The sequence below is a fragment of the Bidens hawaiensis genome, unplaced genomic scaffold, assembly GCF_021521415.1.
Source record: "Bidens hawaiensis isolate Kalapana, Puna unplaced genomic scaffold, B.hawaiensis_p1.1 tig00011793_1, whole genome shotgun sequence".
NCBI classification, from domain to species: Eukaryota; Viridiplantae; Streptophyta; class Magnoliopsida; order Asterales; family Asteraceae; genus Bidens; species Bidens hawaiensis.
In genome coordinates, this window is record NW_027491937.1 from 441,679 (window position 1) to 463,406 (window position 21,728).

Genomic DNA, 21,728 nt, shown 5'->3' on the forward strand with positions numbered 1-21,728 from the left:
GACAAAATGTAGGACTGCCGCCAACAGTTCATCACTGAAGAAAGGACTCACTAAGACGGGATCACTAACTTAGACTAATCTAATATGAATTAATACTAATATAATAGAAAAGAACTGTCTTTTCTGTATACTTTTCCCAGTTCCGCTGCTACCGCGGGCTTTACGCAATCGATTGGATTATATAGATATCCTTTCAACACAACATAGGTCATCAAAAAAATCTCGGAGACCCACCAAAGCACGAAAGCCAGGATCTTTCAGAAAATGGATTCCTATTCAAAGAGTGCATAACCGCATGGATAAGCTCACACTAACCCGTCAATTTAGGATCCCGTTTGATACCGGATAAAGCAAATCTTGGATTTCGTTTTCCTTGTGATGGGCCTGGAAGGGGGGGGGGGGGCATGCCAAGTATCAGCTTGGGACCATGTCTTCTTAGGACTATTCTGGATGTACAATTCAATTTCAGTGGTCATAATTCATTTCAGTTGGAAAATGCAGTCAGATGTTTGGGGCAGTATAAGCGATCAAGGAGTAGTAACTCATATCACGGGAGGAAACTTTGCGCAGAGTTCTATTACTATTAATGGGTGGCTCCGCTATTTCTTATGGGCACATGCATCCCAGGTAATTCAGTCTTATGGTTCTTTATTATCCGCATATGGCCTTTTTTTCCTAGATGTTCATTTTGTATGGGCTTTTAGTTTAATGTTTTTATTCAGTGGACGTGGTTATTGGCAAGAACTTATTGAATCCATCGTTTGGGCTAATTAAAAGTTGCTCCTGCTACCCAGCCGAGAGCCTTAAGCATTGTACAAGGACGTGCTGTAGGAGTAACCCATTACCTTCTCGGTGGAATTGCCACGACATGGGCGTTCTTCTTAGCAAGAACTATTGCAGTAGGATAATGGCTAGGAGGATTTGAAAGGCATTATGGCATTAAGATTTCCAAGGTTTAGCCAAGGTTTAGCTCAGGACCCCACTACTCATCGTATTTGGTTTGGTATTGCTACCGCACATGACTTCGAGAGTCATGATGATATTACTAACAAGATGCATAAAGTTGGTCAAGAAAATAACTCAGAGGTTTAATTTGACTATTTAGAGTTAATGTTCATTTTCGTCCCTATGGGTTGCTACTTTTGCCACTTCAGTCCAAAGTTTGAAATTTTGTCAATTAGTCCTCATAGTTTTAAACATTAGCCAATTACGTCTCACCCCTTTAACGTCATCCAATTATGCCGTTAGTTTAAGGGTATCTTTGTCTTTCTCCTTTTTATTTTGAGTTAATGGTCATTTTCGTCCATATGGCTTGATACTTTTGCCACTTCAGTCCAAAGTTTGAAATTTTGTCAATTTTGTCCATATAACAAATTATGTCCCCTCATCTAACGGCATCCAACTATGTGAGATCGAATATCGTAGCGAACAAAGTAATTATGTCCCCCTCGTCTAACCCCAGCCAAAAGGATATTCGAGATTAACATATCGTAGCGAACATCTAAGTTGAAATCAACATCAAGAGGTCGAACATCCCACATTTCCATGTTTCCTCAAAAATCGATACACTAAATCGCCTGTGTGTTCTTAAAATCGTAGTGTTGTTCTTGAGTCGAACTCTAGGGTTCTAGATGGCTAAACGGTATTGATTACGTCTAAAAAAGATTATACCCTCACGTAATGTCTAAAAAGACATTTATGACCCTCATGTAAGAGAACCATGATAACGAAGGAACGATATAGTTGAATGCCGTTAGACGGGGGGCATAATTGGCTATGAGGACTAAATTGACAAATTTCAAACTTTGGATAAAATGACAATTAACTCAAAATAAAAAGGATAAAGACAAAAATACCCTTAAACTAACGGCATGGTTGGATAATCCCTTTTTTAGCTGAAGTTAAATCCAAAAAATGCTTTATGCCTAGAAATACCAAAGGAGATAACAGTGAAACATCTGTTTTCTTTTTCTGTTTTGTTCCTGATTGGAATTTGGATTTTGGAAATGGTAATTTTTATTTTATGATATGGTAATTTGCATTTTGGAATTTGGTAAATTATGTTTTGAAACGGTGAGAGGATGATAACCACCATATTATATAGTTCTTACTATAACTCAGGTTAAAAGAATATATATTGTTACGTTCTTGCCTTGATAACAATTCTTATAATATCTCACCTTTTTATTTTCTGCATTTACACAAGAAAATAATTTGTTTACAAAATAAAAGTTATTTTGAAGAAGCTCCTTCAAATTGATCTCGCAGCATCTCATATTTTTTAAGCTCTGCTAGAGAAAGTGAGGGAGAGAGTTCTCTTAATACCTGCAAAGCAAAACCAATCACAAATAATAACAATTACTGCACATTACAAGCGGCCCGTCGTCCCAGTGGGTCGATTCAGGTTATACTCGTTTTTAAAAGGGTCGAATAAACTATTTTAACAAAAACAGGAACAGGTGAAACGGGTTGAAAGTTACCAACTTCCTACATAGTTTATCTAAAGATTCATATTGCAGTGGATATCGTTTGTAAATCATAATTTAAAAACATTTATTCGTTTATAGAATCTCCCAAAAACGTGACACAAACGTTCTTCGGGTCACCCAACCCAACACAACCAGTGTTAAAAATATGTTTTGATCTGTTATCCTACTTGAATATTAATAAAGATGAAAAGCTGTATCGCACGGTGTTTTTTTTCCTATATGGAGGTATATCTAAGATATGTATCACCACTGAATCAACTCAACAATATATGAAATTTGTCTATATTTATATTGATGATGAATTAGCTAATAAACTTACTGTCACAAAATCTTCATATTCAACAACCACAGAATCAAGTTCATCCTTCACGTTAGTTGGATCTGCATCGGCGGCTAAAACCTACAACGATTAACAAAATATGAAATTTAGTTATACATACCTAATATAACAGAAACTTAAATTTAGGCAATTAGTCTAACCTTGCGTTTTGCAGCATGGAACCAAGCGTCTGCACACAAAGCGTACATGTCTGCACCAGTAAAGTTTGGGGGACATTTCTTCGCTATTGAATAAAGAGATACGTCTTCGTGTAATTTAAATTTACGGGTCAGTGCTTTCAGTACCCTACAAAATTAAAGAAATTTGTCAAGTATTAGAATAATTAAACCATACTCCCCAATCTCATGAAGATTACATAAAAATTTTAGTTAATATAACCTTTCCCTATAAGACGGGTCTGTAGTGACTCCAACATATAGTAGCTTGTCAAACCTTCCAGGCCTTAGAAGCGCAGCATCTATAAGATCTGGTCTATTGCTTGCTCCTATTATAAATAAATCCTACAAAAGAGAGATCAAAATTTTATAAAACATAACATAAAAACAATATAAAGAAATATGAAAACGATGGCATACTTGGGAAGAATCATTTAGGCCATCAATCTCTGCAAGCATCTGGTACCACAAAACCGAAATGGCTAGTTAATACAGGGTCAGGTTGACTTGACCCAAACACTTTTAGTCATTTTTTTTACTTATAAGAAATGATACCTGAGAAACAACACGGTCCATAACTCCTCCAGAATCACCGGAAGCACCACGGGCTGGAGCTAGAGAATCCAGCTCATCAAAGAAAATGACACATGGGCGGGCTGCTCGGGCCTGCAGATCAGCCCATTATTATGATGTGATTGTTTTAACACACCAAGAAAGAATAATGATACGATGGGTTGGGTATGACAACTTACTTTCTGAAATATGTCTCTTACATTTTTCTCTGATTCTCCTATGTACATGTTGATCAATTCAGGCCCTTTAACGCTTAGAAAATTAAGAGAACATTCGGTTGCAACAGCTTTGGCCAACAAAGTCTAAGAATGTCACATATTTTCAAAATTATTATAGCACGCAATTTAGCGATAAAAGTGATACACTGAGGATTATTAAACCTTTTCAAATGATATTAACCATATACCTTCCCGGTACCAGGAGGACCATAAAGAAGAACACCGGAGCGCTTACGTAGCCCAGATGAAAACAAATCCTTATGCAGAAGGGGGAGCTGTAAAGCAGTTAAGCACATTGATATAATGAACTTCAATAACGATTTACTTTGTTGTATCAATTATCAAATACATACCTGAACTGTATCCAGAATAGACTTTTTCACATCTTCTAGTCCACCAACATCCTCCCATTTGACATTTGGGACCTGCAACCCATTGACCAAACAACTAAGAATTGCTACACATTTTAACAAAAAAGACAGGCAAATCTGATCCATTTACTTATTAACGAGTCTATTTGGGCTGTCATCTCGAATGGTTTAAACAGGTGAACCGAGTTGAAAGCTTACCAAAGTATTTTTTCAATGCACACAACCTCCTACATTATTTTAGTTATTAGAATATTATTGTAATAATTTTGTTTTTGTGATCATTGTTAAAACATTGATAATTTATAAAATAAAACTTCAAACATAAAGCTACAGAATCAGCTTAGTACAACCTTGGGAGTCCCCAGAGCAGAGGCATTTCTTTTCTTGGATCGATCCAAAGCTTTGGTCATAAAGTCTTTGCTAGGAGGCTGAATATCCTTTGGTGGTTTAGGTTCATGTGAACTGCTTTCATCCAACTTTTGAGGCTCTTTGTTCTCAAAGCTAATGCCATTAGCAGGAATCAAACTTGAACTAGCATCAGCAATTAAAGCCCTAATATCTCTTGGCATGAAACCAGATGTTTGTCCAACCATATCTTTTGCAAGATCCTCTGGAGACGTCTGGAACATTAACAGGTCCCACCAAAAAACTAAGATTTGTATATCTGTGTGTGTGTGTGTTAACAAATTCTAGACCCCGTAAGCATAAAACAGATTAAAACTTTCCTACTTACGTCTGGAAGCAGTTCAGGAATACGTTGAAGTGATTGAGATAGCATTTCAACTCTTTGTTCTTCAGTCAAAGGACCCATCTTCATTTCATGGCTGAAACAACGCCTAATTATAGGTGGCAATCCTTCAGAATTATCAGCAGCTGCAACAAGCAGCACTGGATGAGTATATATGGCTCGAGAGTTGTTCATGTGCTGCATGAGAAAAATGAAACAATGAGCATTCTTCATCTTTGATTCAATACGTAGCTAGAGTGAGTTTTAAAGTAGCAAACGGATGGTCACAAATCATTGTATTGTAAAATCAACCTCTGCTTCATCCTCGTCTTCATAATCATCTTCATTTGAGCTTAATGGCTCAGTGAACTCCCTGATGACAGACGCAACTTCAGAATTAACACCGATTTGATCATTTGGTGAACCGTCATTGGAGCTTAAATTGCTAAAAGCATCAAAATGACGGAGAAGAAGAATCGTCGGCGAGTATCTGCAATGACACACCACAGCAGGTATACAAACAGACAAAAAAGAGTATGTTATAATATGACCTGAATTATTAACAGTAAACATATAACTACAATAACCCATGATGGTAAATACCTACGAGCTGCAGTGAAAGCTTGAGTCAACATGGCAGAACTTTTCCTCTCAGAAGACGCAACTAAATCGTGACAACTGTATTCAACCACATGCAGTCCAAGTTGATGAGCAACATGCTTCACCACAGTCCTCTTCCCACACCCTGAAAAAGTGCCGCATCATCATTAAACAACAAAAGCATGTCAATAAATGGCATCTAACCAAGTTGAAGCAAAACAACATTTTCTAATACTGTACAAAAAGTAACGCACCAGGTACACCAAATAATAAAACAGAAACCCTGAATTTTGATGAAAGTGCTGATGGGCATAAAGTTGGAGCAATAATGGAGGCTAAGGTTTTTACTGTATCTTGATGTAAAGGTGAGAACCCTTGTTTCTTATTCAGTAAAAGATTTGGGGGAATAGCAGATGGAGTACTTGCAGAAAGCACAAGGGCTGTTTCTGTGCGATTGATTCTGAGAATAGGTTCATCTGATGGTTCTGCTGCAACCACCTATTGACATGCTAAAGATATCAGTAAGCAATTAAGCATCTCAATCAGATATGCAAGTATGCAACAGTGATATAAAATATGAATTACCTTAAAGTATAGATTGGTGTCACTTGAATTTTGATTATTTTGGCTACAAGCAATGCACATAGCCGATTTGCAATTCCAATTGATGCAGACACTGAAAACATCACCTCTGGAAAGATATCTATCTATAGTGAAGTACTCATTTAAGGCAATATCAATCTTTTGTTGACGGTCTTCAGCTTCAATAGATGAGTTTCCTACAAGAGATCCAATGGTACCACATTCGGGTATTTTTACAAATGATACCCTTAAATGTGAGGCATACCTTGGTAATTTTGTCAAAGGTTTAATATCCAGAGTAACATTAAAGTCTTTGCTTGCTTCCAGATTAGATTCGGTCTCCCCTTTTACTTCAAACAAAGAAGTTAATTTCTCTTCTCCATGATGAAGAAGCAATTTCAAGCATGAGGTATGCAAACCAAGATTAAACGCTAAAAGAGGAGAAACATATGCAACTTCTGAAACTAATGGGACATGGCAAATCATAGGGAAAGTAACTGAAGGAAATACGACCATTGCATTTGAAGCATTGTATGAGAATGACTCATTGTTTGATGAAACATCATGCACATTGGGAGGATCAAGAGCCACAATTTGGCTGATTCTTTGTATCTGGGAGTCCACATTTTTAACAATCACCTGAAAGAAACATTTGACACCAAAAGTAAATAGAAGACACCATACATGACTGCCAAAACAGTTCTTTCAAAATTAAAAGTACCACCACAATAACAAGTCCATAAACTAGATATCTGATGAAAGACTTTTGAACAGTGCACATCACAACTCAATTCATGGCTCCTATATTACGGAAAACTAGACCTAGAATAGGGGTGTAAATGAGCCAAGCCGAGCTCGACCCCAACTAGGCTCAATCTCAGCTCATTGGGACTTACAAGAGCTCGAGCTTGGCTCGTTGCAAGCTCTTTCTCTAAAGCTCGAGTTCGTATCATGAGTTGTTTTTTCAAACTCCGGCTCGGCTAGTATAATATTTATTAATGAACTTATATATGTTTATAATTATTTTTATATATTTTGATAAAAACCTTAAACAGACCTAAGCTTGGCTCGATCTCATGTAGTACCTTTAACGAGCCAAAGCTCGGGTCGAGCTTGGCTGCACAGCGTGAAAATTAATACAAAGAAGTCCAAAAGCAGTAAAACTTAAAAATGCACAAGGCTCGATGATCCTAAACAAGCTTCCCAAAGTGTGTGCTCGATAACTAAACAAGCTTTAAATGAGGCTCGGACTCTGCTCAAAAACTCGACTTGTTTTGAGCATTTTATAAATCCGAGCTCGAGTAGCTCACAGGCGCCTCAGATCGTTTGCACTCGTAACCTAGAATAGAACACTAATAACTTCCATCTAAAAAGAGTATAATTAAGCCTCCTAACTTCCTAACTTGTATAATCAATGTATATATAATCTAAACTTTCAATCTCAAATCTCAATTAATTAAAATATGATGCATAATTAGGTTAGCATACGTACCAGTGAAGCTGAAGTGATAGATAGCCTTTTGAGAAGTGAAGTAGAGACTCCAATCAAAGCACCTTCATCGATACAACTCGCCTTCTCACGTGATGATGATGATGATATTCTGAGAATACCGGCACGCAACTGCAACGACGTCGTTTCAGCGTCGCCTGAGGAGTAATTGTTATTAATAATAATATTCGGAGGAGCAGCATCGATTTCAATTTCGTTTGTGTTTTGTTGTTGTTTATTTGATGATGAATTACTGAGTACGGAAGTGATGAGTGATTTTGTAGAAGACAGCACCAGAGGCTTCCTTCTTCTTCTTCTTTCCACCATTAATATTAATCTGCAGCTAACAGTAACAGCTATACAACACTAATTCGAATGATAACACTAGGGTTTAGTTTCTTCTGCAAATCATAAATTTCATTTTGGCGATGATGATGTTGACGTCATAATTGAATGATATGGTACAGTGGTCAGTGGGTAAATGGCCTTTTTATTAAATATTAATAATAATTATTATTATTATTTGGCATTAAACAACTTAATTAGACTAATGATCCCTATAAATTTATTTTTAGTCTTTTTACTTGCAACAATTTATGAATGAAAAATAAATATTATCCTTATACAGTTTAGGGGCTGTTTGTTTGGGTCTGAATGACACTGTTAAAAGACAAAAGTCCAATTTAGTTATATTTAGAGTGTTTGTTTCTTTAAAAGTTCACATATGAGTGAGTGAATAAGGCTTTTAATGGTTTAGCTTTTGAGAGACGTTGAATGAGAAACAAGACCCAACATTTCGTGTATTGGAATCCTTTTTAGACCCAACATTTTGTATATTTATGTGTGGTGAATTAGAGCTACACTTCATATATTACGTATAAAAAAACAAAATTGATACGCTAGATAATAGTAAAACCATATATTATACTCATCGTTTATCTTTTTTTTCATTTGACGTCGTCATCAAAGTTTTCTCACTACTCTCCTTCATCTTTCAACTCAAATACACATCTTTTAACCTTTTTTAATATGAAGAATATAAACTAAATTTAAAACAGCTACTTACTAAATAAAAATAAAAATTAAAGATAAGATTAATCTTAATAATGAAAGATAAAAACATCACTTCAAATTGGTATAATGATGGAAGGAGAATGAGGGCAGCAACGTTGGCGAGTTCACGGTCACAACACTCGGCGACGCTGCTATGTGCAACATGGTACTCCTCACAACATCGGCCTGCTAAGTATGCGGAGTGGGTGTATTATGATCTAAAGAAACTTTGGGGAAATAGACCCAATACTCTTTAACACAAAGTCCGCCATTATGAGTAATTTAAGTTTTTATTTATGTTTGAAACAATCGAACATCACAGCGGCGGTAAATCTAATTTAAGGTGAAACCAACACCGACAAAATGACGCCTGCTTTGCGCAAAAAAGGACATTGCAGAACACCGAAAACCAACAACATGAAAAGACCCTCTCGGATTCATTTACACATAACGGAAAAAACAAGGGAAGCATTATTAAAGAGTACTCTAAGATATAAATAAGATAACCATCTTGCAAAGCTATATATATCTACCATGGTTAGTTAAATCTAGCCATAACACAATTTACCGCTCCCATCAACATTCAACACCCAACCCAACATTTTAAACATATTATCAACATACATGCACAAACCATGAGGCTAGCGACTCTTGACTCAACAAAACAAAACACTAAGCTTTCCCAGATAAAAGCAAAGCTTCAAGAGATTTAGGGTCTGTAACCGGAGCCTTGCACGCAAAATCACGACACACGAGAGCCACCACATTGTCGGTTGCATAGTTGCTCTTGGCCATTGCAGCAATATTCGGGTTCTTCTCCTTCCAGAATCCCATCTCTTCCTCATCACTCGGGTCTATGTGTATCACCTAAGTTATCAAAAAGAAATTGATTACATTTTTTAGAAAATAACATGCGGCTTGAAAAGTCGGAAGTCAAACTTAAAGTCAAAGACATTGACTTACAATTTTGTTGTGATCATATGATGCATGAGCCGAAACAAGCATGTGTTCCATCTGGGGAGATGATTTCTTCCCCACCAAGACAACTTGCTTCTTTGACGGAATGGCCAGCATCTCGGTCGCACAACACATTAATGGAACCGCCACTGGTGCTTCTTTCAACCGCTTCTCAAAGACCGCCTGAAACAAACAAAAAAGGCGGTTGGGTAATAAGTCAAATATGAATTCGGGTCAAAATTGATTAGGGCGGGTCACAAAGCATGATGGATAGGGTCGGTTGGCCCTTAACACTTTTTGTCTATTTATCTACTTTATGTGAAATAAATATACAATGTGGTTATAAAAACAATTATTATAATAGTAAGCTCATATTTTTAAATAAAACAAGGTTGTTTATTATATATATTATATGTGATTATGTCGTGGGCGACATTTAACCCCTCAAGTCCTCAACCCATTGCCTTTTTGGTCACGTTTTAAATTTTAACACGTTCGACCCGTTATAATTAAACTAAGCCCCGAAAATAAATTGGAGTCGAGAGTAAAAAGTCAAACCAGAAGGTGCTCTGCATTTTGTCGGTAACGATCGGATCGCGCGCCTGTGAACATAGATGCAAGCCTCACAAGATTAATTGCTGAAACCGAGTTGCCAGACGGTTCAGCCCCATCATGGTCTTCTTTCACACGAAGAAGAACCGACTCATCTTCTCCTGTGGTATTAAAATACCCACCCCCAGTTTTATCAAGAAACACCTCATCCTAAAAACCCGTTAAAAAGGTTAAATTTTTAATATTCATCAACAAACTACAAAAAAACTAGAAGGTTCAAGTGCTCAAATACCTGTGTTTCTTGAAGTTCAACTGCCCAAGATAACCAAGAAATCTCACCACCATACTCGTACACATCAAGCAACCCTGAAATTAAAAATGCATAATCATCCAAGAATCCGGGAGCTTTTGAAGGCCCGTTTCTGAAACTGTGTTGCAGCCTTCGAGATTGCGGGTTGTAAAGATTTTCCTTTATGAAAGTCAAGGCTTTCTTTGCAACTTCCATGTATTCTTGTGGCTATACAAAAAAGGAAATGATTTAATATAAGAGGTCTATAATTGTTCATTAAGTGAGTAAAGATTTAATCTTTTTTATCAAGAATCAATCTTACGTTAGTTCCAGCAACAGGAAAGTTGGATAATGTGCCCTCGGGTTCAGTTTTGAGAATTTTAGATGCTCTGGCAAATGAGGAAATCGCAAGGCCGTTCCAAGATACGATGACCTGCAAAATTATCAAATTTGTTAGCAAAAATGACAAGCGAACCCATTCATATAAAAATGGGTCAATCTGGGTTGTTTATTACTCACAACAGGTCAAACATGTCAAATGTCGAAATCTACTAAAAGTGAAACGGGTTAATTGGGTCAATAGTAAACTAGCATGTTTCCAAATGCTTACAATATCGTAAATCATTTAATTAAAAATAAATTATTTTAATAATTTAGTACATAAATGCATCAGCTATCTACAAAATACAAAACATCTTAAATAAGTGTTGGCAGATAGCCCCAACCCGCCCAACCCTCTCGCGCGTTTTATCACATCTACAATCGTCATAAAAGAAATAAAGATGAAATTTGAAGAAAGTTATATGACCTTATCATCAAGATGGGGTCGAGGCCGCTTTGATCTTGCATCAAAAAGTTTTTTGCGGCAAACACCAAGAATTTCTTGATATTTCTCCAGTGGCATGCCAAGTTTTGATGCCAATTCATTAGCGCTTTTCCTTTCGATGAGTACATTTTTCCCTTTAAACTCTTTATGTGGATCACTCATAGAAGAAATATCACAGTTTCCTGATTTCTTGATGTGATAATGCTCCTTAAAGAGATTCGCGTGCTCACCAACTATGTCTTCAATCTTAAGAAACAAAAAATTCAAACCCATGTCAAGAGTTAAAAGTCAACAAAATTATCATTTTATATTTTGAACGGATATAAACAGTCAGTTTGACTGGATAAGTCAAAAGAGTTGACCATTATCAATCTAACACAGCAAGTTAGCTTAGGAAGTACAGGTGATCAGATTGACTTTTTGGAACCATCGCACTTCACTCTATAAATATCCAAGCAACTTCTTTAAAAACAAACATTTAAAACAATATTGTTTTAGGTTTATACTTTTCAAATAGAAAAAAACCAAAGTATTTATTTGGTTCACGTTCGTAAAGTTTTAAACAATATTGTTTTAGGTTTATACTTTTCGAATAGGAAAAAAACAATATTTATTTGGTTCACGTCCGTACGATTTGAAGCCATAAAAGATTTAGATCTATTCACCTTAATTAGTAAATAAATAAATGCATTTGCTTTAAGTAAAACAAAGTCAAAACATATAGTTACACACCTCACTGGCGGTCCACACATAAAAAGCACCTTCCTTTTTCTTTGTAGGGTTTTTTCCAGATTCAGCACTATCAGCATCCTCAGCAGAAAAGATTTCACCATTCGGTCCAATCATTTCTCTCTTCAAATAATCAAGAATATCACGAGCCACACACGAGTAGAAGATGTCCTTTGTGATGGAGAAAACATCAAGATACACGTTGGCAAGTTGACCCTGATCGTACAACATCTTCTCAAAATGTGGAACTGTCAATCATTATTATTAATCAAAATCTAGATCACAGCAAACAAAATTTCCAATCAAGACTCATAATATATTATTATTAATAGTATTATTGGATCTAAACAATCATTTTTCATAACAGTAGAATCATATTATTCCGACTTAAACACAATAATGAAATAATCAGTCTTACGATACAAATATAAACATTAAACACCCTTCAAATTTGTGTAAATTACTAACCATGCCAGCACTCATCCACACTGTAACGGTGAAAACCGCCACCAACATGATCATGGACCCCACCTCTTGCCATGCACTGCAAGCTAAATGACACCATTTTTAGAAAATTTTCAGCTTCTCCGGTTTTTCCCAATTCCCTTAACTTATTTGACTGGTATAGCATTGCGTGTGGCTCCGATGGGCGGGGAAACTTGGGGGCTGACCCAAATCCACCGTTTTTTGGGTCATAACTTTCAGCAAGCTACATAAAAAAAATAATAATAAATTAACAGGGAGAACCAAATTTAGCTTAAAAGGAAACAGGTCAACTGGTCAAACACAAGGCAGGATTAGTAATTTACAGATTTTGTGCACTTGTGTAACGTGCTCTGTGCAATTTCTTCTGATAGTTTGTCAGATAACTTGGTAATAGACAATGCTTCTGACAACTGTTCAATAGCGAATGTGCCACTTTTGACAAGCACGTCTTTCTTACTCTGCCAGGCTTCTTTTACTTTTCTGCATTAACAATAAATGGAATTCATTGTCAAACTTCACTCCTATAGATCATTTGCATCCACAAAATAGGAAGAAAAAAAACATGATCAATTTTTTTAACAGTCGTGTTGCCCGTGTTGTAATTATAGGCTTATAGCCCATTCTTGCACAAGTGCAAAAAAAAACGTACACGTTGAAAATTCACGGTTGATAAGATATTTTAAATTTTAATACATTTGGCACGGTGCATGCAACTATTCAAGTTCAAATGTAGCTTCTTTGACCAAAATGGTCTAAATTCGACCTAAAAGGCTAAGTTTTACCACGAAATAAACATCCAAACCAGAGGTTAACAAGAAAACACACGCAAAAATAAGTTGACGGTGTTCTTGATACTCGAGACTTGTGCTTCAAAATTTCTAGTTACAATGTAGTCCTTTTGACTAAAAGAAGTAAAGTACGCCTAATTTTTCTAGAAGACATTGAGTAGACAACTAAAAAAAGTAGAAACCTGAGGACGGATTTAAATCCTGGCCTTCCATGTAAATCATCAGGGGGGAAATAAGTTCCACCCATTAAAGGCTTCAAATCAGGGGATAGAAAGACACTTAACGGCCATCCTCCGCTACCATATAGAGCTTGAACATAGGTCATGTACACCTGGAACAAAAATCAAGTTGTAAGAAAACTAAACAAAATTTTCAAACAATTTGGTTGTCTCATGAAAAATGATTTTAAAACATTTCTATTTTTGAATATTTCACATTATGATTATCTATTGGGCAAACAACACGAAATGGAAATGAACTTCATATACTTTTTTTACTGATTTTACTCACAAAACAAAAACTCCATAATGGAAAACGTTACATGATGAGTACGAATAGAGCCTAATAATGGAATAATTTGGATGTTATGGTATAGGTCATAGGATGCGCCTTACCTTATCTACATCTGGTCGTTCTTCGCGATCCACCTGTTTGGAAGAAAAATAAAATTCAAAAAACGTTTAGCTATTTCAATTGTAAATAGCAGTCAAAAGTGCAACAAGCTATGCATGAAATATCATTCTTATTAACTAATATGTATTGAATCACTCACCTTGATACTAACAAACCCGTCATTAAGCAATTTTGCCACCACATCATTTTCAAAGGACTCTACCTCCATCACATGACACCTTAAACAACCATCACACTCAGATTATCAACCATATAAATCCCTATAACTTTCTTAAAATGAAAAAATAATCTCTTAGTTACTTTCACAAGAAGCATTATTTTATTTTTGTTCTACGATTAGAAACTTTGCAACTTAGTTACTTTCATACTCCCTCTATTGAAACCCGATACAGATATATATTTTTTTCTTTTTGAGCTCCAAAAGACCAAAACTGTACAAATACCTCTTATACTACATAATCTAATAATTCAAAGTAAATACTAAATACATGCGGAATCTTTATATTAGACTATTGGTCAAATAGCTAAAATGTGTAATCTTGTGAAATAAAATTAATGATACTTAAATTTTGTAATGATCATCAATGAGCAAATGCTAAACTGCGGTTTGAAAGCATACCAAGAAAGAATTGTTACCCATTTATTTTAGGAGCTAAAAGGAATATAACTTTACGAGTTGACATTATGCTATAAAAAAGAAAATACTGCATTTATTTCAAGACGCTAGAGAAAGTGGTACACGTGTTTAATGTATGACAAATTACGAACAAAAAAAGCAAGAATATAACTGTTTATGAGAGAACAAGTGACTTACCAGTGACAGGTACTGTATCCAACTTCAAGAAATAAGAACCCACGACAAATGAATCAAAAGTATCATGCGTTAGTCTCTAGAATTAATAAAATTTAAATTGGGGAAAAAATACTGAAAACTGAACAGAAAACATACTTGACAAGAAAATCGGTACATCCCTCTTGCGAGCTTCTGCAAATGCCTCTTCACCCCATGGATACCAGTTAACCTTCAAACATGGAATGAACATAAATCTTTTCAAGCAAATACAATATCCCAGTAAAACTATGAAAACAAGCAGTTGCTGAGATTAAAATTCAAAACTTTGTCACAAAATGAGCAATATTCCAGATTTCGAACAAAACCCTATCCAACGTAAGCTTTGATAAAAAAAAAAAAAAAAAAACAGTTGCTGAGATTAAAAATCAAAACTTTGTCATGACATGAGCAATATTTCCTGATTTCAAACAAAACCCTAACCAAAGTAGCCTTCAATGGAAATAAAAACAGTTACTGAGATTAAAAATAGAAATTTTGTCACAAAATGGGCAAGATTTCTTGATTTCAAACAAAACCCTAACCAAAGTAACCTTTGATGAAAAAAAATAATAAATAACTGAGATTAAAAATCAAAAATTTGTCACAAAATGAGCAATAATTCCTGATTTCAAACAAAACCCTAACAAAATATTGAACAACAACACAATGTCCCAATTAACCCTAAAAAAATGCAGCTACTTTACATCAAAAAATGAAAAATTTTCTTAATTCCAATAAACTCTTGACAAATATGCACACTTTCTTGAAAAAAAAAATCAAACAAAACACCAGCCGAAAAATTATAATTCAGAAACAAAATTAGATATACAGAAGTACCAAATTAAAGGGTAGTTGTGATGAGACTGCTGATATGCAATTCAGGTTTTAAGGGTCTGATCATTATTATCAAACATCACACACAATTTGATTTATGAATCAAGAACTGATCAAATCAAGGAACAATTAAAATAGGCTATCATGTAAACTTAAAATTAAATATTTAATAAAATGAAATGAGTGATACATACAGGGTTATGAGCATGTTGAAGAAGATAAGGGCTGTGTTCTTCAGCAAGGCGATTGGTATGTTTGTTTTGATGAGAAGAAGAAGAAGAAGAAGAAGAAGAAGAAGAAGTTGTAAAGGTGTGATCTTTTGCAGCAGCCATGGTGAACAACAACAACACTCTGCTTGATCGATTGATAGATATTGATGATGATGGTTTAAGGAGTGAATTTGGGCGAAAATGAAAATGGGTAGTGAGTTTTGAAGCAGAAGAAAACAAGAATTTTGAGAACATAGATTTGGGGTTGGTGGCAAAATAGGAATTTAATGAACACTGAGATATATATGAAGAAGGTACAAGAACACTTGTTGTGCCCATTTTGGGATGTTCAAAATTGTGTTTGGTGTGTCAGTGAGTCCCATTGCCACGTGACAATAGGTTTGTTTTGCATCCAACTCACTAAAAATTTGTATAGTTATCTTGTATTTTTATGGTTCACAAAATCTTATGTATTCATGTCTCTTTATCGGTTCACTTGTGACATATTGTATGGTATTTATGTTAATCTTTTGATTCATGTAATAATTTACAAAGGTTGACTATTTCTATTGTTTTATCCTTTTTAAGTTAATAGTATACATATTACCATTAAATTTTTATTTAAAATATATTAATTAATGCAAACAGGATTTTGTAGTTACAAAATTTATTGTATATTTAACTTGCTTTGGTATTTGGTTTCTAATAGCATCTATTAAATCTAATTAATGAGTAAATAAAGTCGGGGCTTAAACTAAATACAATAACAAAACTTGCAATAATTGTGTATTTATCTGATAATGCTTATATAGTTCTATGCACCGTCTTAGATCGGAAAAAAAGAAAAAAAACAGACACACATCTATATAAAATAATTTTATTTCTGCATTGCATGTTTATTTGATACATATATAAATGTATCCCAATATGTAAACTTGTATCTTTTAATCTATATTTTATATTTTACTTTAAACAATCCCATTTATATATATCTCTTATAACAACTTTTCAACGTCTGACACCTAGGTTCGCATATTTCTTTCATGGGAAGGCATCTACCGCAACAACAATAATCAGGACCACTTCCTTTCAGAACACATCGTGGAGTACAATCTTTTGGTGGTGAAACCCCAAATTGTCATACGTGACTATATTCATTTCTTTCACCTACCAATCCAATAAAAAAGTGGAAATTTATTAGGGCATCTATTCTAAAAATGACTAATAATAAACTACTTATATATGAAAAAGTTACATTGTTGGCATACAAACAACAATATGAAGCTTATACAGAAGACGATCAAATGTGATTCCACAAGTGTCACACCTCGACCAAAGACGGCGGAACATGCCGGGGTGCAACGATTGCCCATAAGCGCATGACACTATTTAAAGCGACAATATTTAACAAACTCATTTCATTTCACAACATCGAAAATGTCACATAACCAAATATTCAAAAGTCAAATACAACAAAATATCACAAAATATAGCAAATCAAATATTGTTCATTTTTGCTAATATCCTAACGGTATTTGTGGCGTTTTCTTCCCCGAACTCCATAATCAACCTAGATGCAAACCTGTAACATTTCATAAAATAAAGTTTGTCAACACAAAGGTTGGTGAGCAATTCATAAGTTTGAACAATAGATATTTAGTATGAAAAGCCACAAAAACTAGTATACAAAACCGTAAATAATAGCTATAAACTTGGATAAATAGTTATCGCTAACGAGTTAGCGACACCCAACTATAAGGGTTTGCCAAATAGTTTAGGATTTTATAGTTATCGTTAATTGCATTACGTTAACGACACCTTGCCATGAGGGGTTGCCAAATGGTCTAGGATTTATAGTTCCACCATCCAAAAGCGATAAACACATAGGCAAATAAGCATAGAACACCAAATCGAGCAATTATTCAAGTAAAGTATACAACAACGTTTGTGGTTTAAGACACAAGTATAAAACATTTAGTTTAGATAAGATGAAATGTCACCCCCAAAATAAAAGGTAGAAAACGGGGTATGAAGTTACTCACGTTCAAGTAATAAACTTGAAAGTTTGATTATTTGGAGATTTGCCGGAACGACGAGTTAACGTATGAAGCCTAAAATAAAAGAAGTCTTGGATTTAGAAAGGTTGCCTTAAAGATCTTTAAATATAGTAATTGTTACAATAAGTAAACAATTTAAAGTTCGAGGTTTAAAATGTAACTATTTAAGAATTTATAATAATAACTCTTTAAAAATGTGAGTTTGCTCAAAACCGGTTAAAGTATCTAACCTTAATATTTACTTAACCAATGTTAAGTAATAAGGTGGGAAAAATGCTAAAATGCAAGTTCCATTGGGACAAAGATACTAAAACGGGTTTTTAACGAGTGTTCGAGTTGTCGGTTCGGGTCTTGATAATTGGTCAAACCCAAAGTCAACTTTCCAAAATAATGAATGGTATGAGATAACTCAATAAAACTTTATAAGACTTAACCAAGTATGTAGATCTATTGTTTTAGAACTAACAACGTACGTTAAGCGAGTGTTCGGTTTTGTCGGTCCAAACTATGTTATGAGATCAAGTTGGATCCAACAATTCCAAGTACTTAAGAAAGTAATTAAAATCATTTTGTAAACTATTTTTAGAGAAATATACAAGTCTTGATAGCTAAAAACACACTTGTGTGTCTTAAGCGAGTAAAATCGGATTGGTTCGGTTTCCATCTCACAATATGTTCCGTGATGGTCTCCACATGCCCAAATATCATAGATCTTGTATAATAATTTATAAATGAGAAATATTTAAGTTCTACAACTAAAAAGGTCAACAACAAGTCTTTTTAACAAAAGTTCGGTTTGGTTCGGTTTCCATCTCACAATGAGTTCATAGATGGATTCCACATACCCAAGACTTGTAAATGTGACTAACAAACTAAAATGAGCAGAAGTTAGGCATAAATTATATGTATAATAAGTTATGTGTGTGTATATATATATCAAGAACACGAAGTCCTCCATGAAGCCTTGCCTTATGACATTCGAAACTTAACCAACCGGAGTCGGTGAAGTAACGAATAAAGGAAACAAGGGGTGTGTATTATATATATGTTGTACCACCATATACTTCAAGTATTGAGTTAGAGTTAGTAAGTTAGTTAAAATGCAAGAATAACATAAGTTTGACTCTGGAAGTCAAAACCGACAATAACATGAAAATAACCTTGTAGAATCTTTGAATTTGAGAGAGAAAGAAGTTTATGAGCAAGGATTTATGTTAGAGATGGCCTTGTATTTATAGGAAGAGTTAAATTTGGTTAAACAAGAGGTTTAATGGTTGAAACTCGAATTCGTTGGACGATAAAACAAACAAGGGAACACAAGAAACATAAGAAACATTTTGGTCTAGTGATACTTTACAAAGTTTCAAAAATGACAATTTGGCCCCCGAAGTTCGTTTTAGTGTTTTTAACGCGCTTTAAGGCCCGTAAAGGATGTTTTCAAGACCCAACAATTGTAAGACAATATTGTAACATAAAAACCATCATTTTGATTATATCATAAGTCTCGGCTTACAAAACGGGCCGGTTTACATTATAAACGGATCATAAAACGAATACAACGAGACCCGAATTTTACGAATGTCACAGTATCCCTTACTTTAATAAATTTCATCCTGAAATTAAGACGAAGACGATGATGCAAACAAATGTGGATACTTCTCTTTCATTGTGTCTTCTCGTTCCCAAGTAAATTATGCGCCACGCCGTGATTCCCATCGAACTTTTACTAACCGAATTCGACTACGCTTGGTTTTCTTCTCGTTGTGATCCATGATCTCAACGGGTCGTTCAACCATAATCATAGAGTCATCAACATGAACTTCGTCGAGAGGTATATGGAGATTACCCTCAGCTAGGCACTTCTTAAGATTTGATACATGAAAAGTCGGATGAACACTGCAAGTTCTTGCGGTAGTTCGAGTCGATACGCTACTTTCCCAACAGTTCAAGAATTTTAAAAGAACCAACGAAACGAGGAGCTAGTTTACCCTTCTTTCCAAAACGGACTACCCCCTTCCAAGGAGATACTTTTAGAAGGACAAGATCGTCAACATTAAATTCGATAGGTTTTCGTCGTTTGTCGGCTTAACTCTTTTGACGATTTCTAGCGGCTAGGAGATTTTTACGGATTTGATCAATGACATCGGTTGCTTCTTGGACCATTTCGGGTCCCGTGATTTGAGCTTCACCGATTTCGTTCCAACAAATCGAGGAACGACATTTACGACCGTAAAGAGCTTGAAAAGTAGCCACATCAATGCTAGAGTGGTAGCTATTGTTGTAGGAGAACTCGATGAACGGAAGATGAGAATCCCAATTCCCACCGAAATCAAGAGCACATGCCCGTAGCATATCCTCGAGTGTTTGGATTGTACGTTCGGATTGACCGTCCGTTTGAGGATGATAAGCTGTGCTAAGATCGAGACGTGTTCCCAAAGCTTCTTGAAGAGATCGCCAAAAATGAGAGGTAAAACGGGCATCGCGATCGGAGATGATAGACAATGGCAAACCGTGTCGGCACACGATTTCCCCAACATAGATTTGAGCAAGCTGCTCGACACTTCTCGCGGATTGGAATGAAATGAGCGGATTTGGTTAATCGATCGATGATCATCCAAATGCTATTGTTTCCTTTTTGGGTTTTGGGTAATTTGGTGATAAAGTCCATAGCAATGTCTTCCCATTTCCAAATGGGAATCGGTGGTTGCTCGAGTAGACCAAAATGTCTTTGATGTTCGGCTTTTACTTTTGAGCAAGTAAGACATTTAGATACAAACAACGCTACATCCTTTTTCATACCCGGCCACCAATAGGTAGCCCGAAGATCGAAATACATCTTATCCGCACCGGGATGAACGGAATAATGCGAATTGTGAGCTTCGTCGAGAATACAAGTACGAAGATCATCGCGATCAGGAACCCACAAACGATTGAGAAAGTACAAAAGACCATCGGGTTTGGTTTCGAGTTGAAGTTCGGCTCCACATGACATTTCGTCGTACATATTACCTTCTTCAACAAAGGTACGTTGAGCTTGAAAGATATGAGTTTGAAGATCGGTTTGAACAATGATGCTTAGAAGCAGAACGGATTTAACATTAACTTTTCGACTTAGGGCGTCGGCGACAACATTCGCTTTATCGGGGTGGTAGCGAATCTCGCAATCGTAATCACTAACTAATTCGTCCCATCGTCGTTGTCTCATGTTGAGATCATTTTGGTCAAAAATGTGTTGAAGGCTTTTATGATCGGTAAAAACCACACATTTTGTTCCATAAAGGTAATGTCTCCAGATTTTGAGAGCGAAAACGACGGCACCAAGTTCGAGATCGTGAGTCGTATAGTTCTTCTCGTTGACCTTAAGTTTCCTTAATGCGTATGCGATGACTTGACCTCGTTGCATGAGAACACAACCAAGGCCTTGATGAGATGCATCACAAAATACAACAAAATCGTCGTTTCCATCGGGAAGGGTTAGAATAGGAGCATTGCAAAGCATGTCCTTGAGATTACAAAAGGCTTCCTCTTGCTTCGAACCCTAATCGAAGGGTTGTCCCTTATGGGTGAGAGAGGTAAGAGGCAAAGAGATCTTAGAAAAGTTTCGAATGAAACGCCGATAATATCCAGCTAACCCAAGGAAGGATCGAATTTCCGTGGGAGTCGTTGGAGTTTTCCAATCCTTAACGGCCTCAATTTTAGCGGGATCAGCATGAATACCTTTGTCGTTTACAATATGTCCCAAAAATTGAACTTCCTCGAGCCAAAATTCACATTTGGAGAATTTGGCATAGAGTTGTCCGTTTCTAAGGAGCTCGAGAATGGAATGCAAGTGATGTTCATGTTCGGATTTGGATTTAGATAAGATAAGGATGTCATCAATAAAGACAATAACGAATTTATCGAGGAATGGTTTGCAAACACGGTTCATGAGGTCCATAA

General features: G+C 35.6%; 2 protein-coding genes across 2 annotated transcripts; both read right to left on the reverse strand.

Moving 5' to 3' along the window:
* Positions 1 to 2,133: 2,133 nt before the first annotated feature.
* Positions 2,134 to 7,886, reverse strand: LOC143539062 (peroxisomal ATPase PEX6-like). Its single transcript, XM_077032479.1, has 16 exons — positions 7,548 to 7,886; positions 6,059 to 6,694; positions 5,728 to 5,971; positions 5,477 to 5,618; positions 5,186 to 5,363; positions 4,880 to 5,071; positions 4,497 to 4,766; positions 4,129 to 4,200; positions 3,964 to 4,050; positions 3,737 to 3,859; positions 3,540 to 3,650; positions 3,405 to 3,443; positions 3,208 to 3,329; positions 2,970 to 3,114; positions 2,809 to 2,889; positions 2,134 to 2,325 (listed from the first exon to the last, which is right to left on the reverse strand). Exons 1-16 carry the CDS (start codon positions 7,869 to 7,871, stop codon positions 2,233 to 2,235), a joined length of 2,859 nt encoding a protein of 952 aa, XP_076888594.1. The 5' UTR covers positions 7,872 to 7,886; the 3' UTR covers positions 2,134 to 2,232.
* Positions 7,887 to 9,011: 1,125 nt separating this feature from the next.
* On the reverse strand, positions 9,012 to 16,046 carry LOC143539063 (uncharacterized). The gene is made up of 15 exons (XM_077032480.1): positions 15,718 to 16,046; positions 14,807 to 14,879; positions 14,672 to 14,693; positions 13,997 to 14,075; positions 13,839 to 13,871; positions 13,407 to 13,555; positions 12,760 to 12,916; positions 12,419 to 12,659; positions 11,954 to 12,198; positions 11,204 to 11,467; positions 10,718 to 10,828; positions 10,399 to 10,623; positions 10,113 to 10,316; positions 9,561 to 9,737; positions 9,012 to 9,464 (listed from the first exon to the last, which is right to left on the reverse strand). The coding sequence occupies exons 1-15, from the start codon at positions 15,985 to 15,987 to the stop codon at positions 9,270 to 9,272; spliced, it is 2,445 nt and encodes an 814-aa protein (XP_076888595.1). The 5' UTR covers positions 15,988 to 16,046; the 3' UTR covers positions 9,012 to 9,269.
* Positions 16,047 to 21,728: the final 5,682 nt, after the last annotated feature.

Bases quoted from the DNA above. Each gene is read 5' to 3' on its own strand.
- LOC143539062 (XM_077032479.1), bottom strand. From the start codon at position 7,871: ATGGTGGAAAGAAGAAGAAGAAGGAAGCCTCTGGTGCTGTCTTCTACA. The intron at 5,364-5,476 runs GTATTTACCATC...GTGTCATTGCAG, and splicing joins GCTTTCACTGCAGCTCGTAG to ATACTCGCCGACGATTCTTC. The intron at 3,115-3,207 runs GTTATATTAACT...TTAATTTTGTAG, and splicing joins GACCCGTCTTATAGGGAAAG to GGTACTGAAAGCACTGACCC.
- LOC143539063 (XM_077032480.1), bottom strand. From the start codon at position 15,987: ATGTTCTCAAAATTCTTGTTTTCTTCTGCTTCAAAACTCACTACCCAT. The intron at 13,556-13,838 runs GTAAGGCGCATC...TTTTTGTTCCAG, and splicing joins AACGACCAGATGTAGATAAG to GTGTACATGACCTATGTTCA. The intron at 9,465-9,560 runs GTAAGTCAATGT...TTGATAACTTAG, and splicing joins CATATGATCACAACAAAATT to GTGATACACATAGACCCGAG.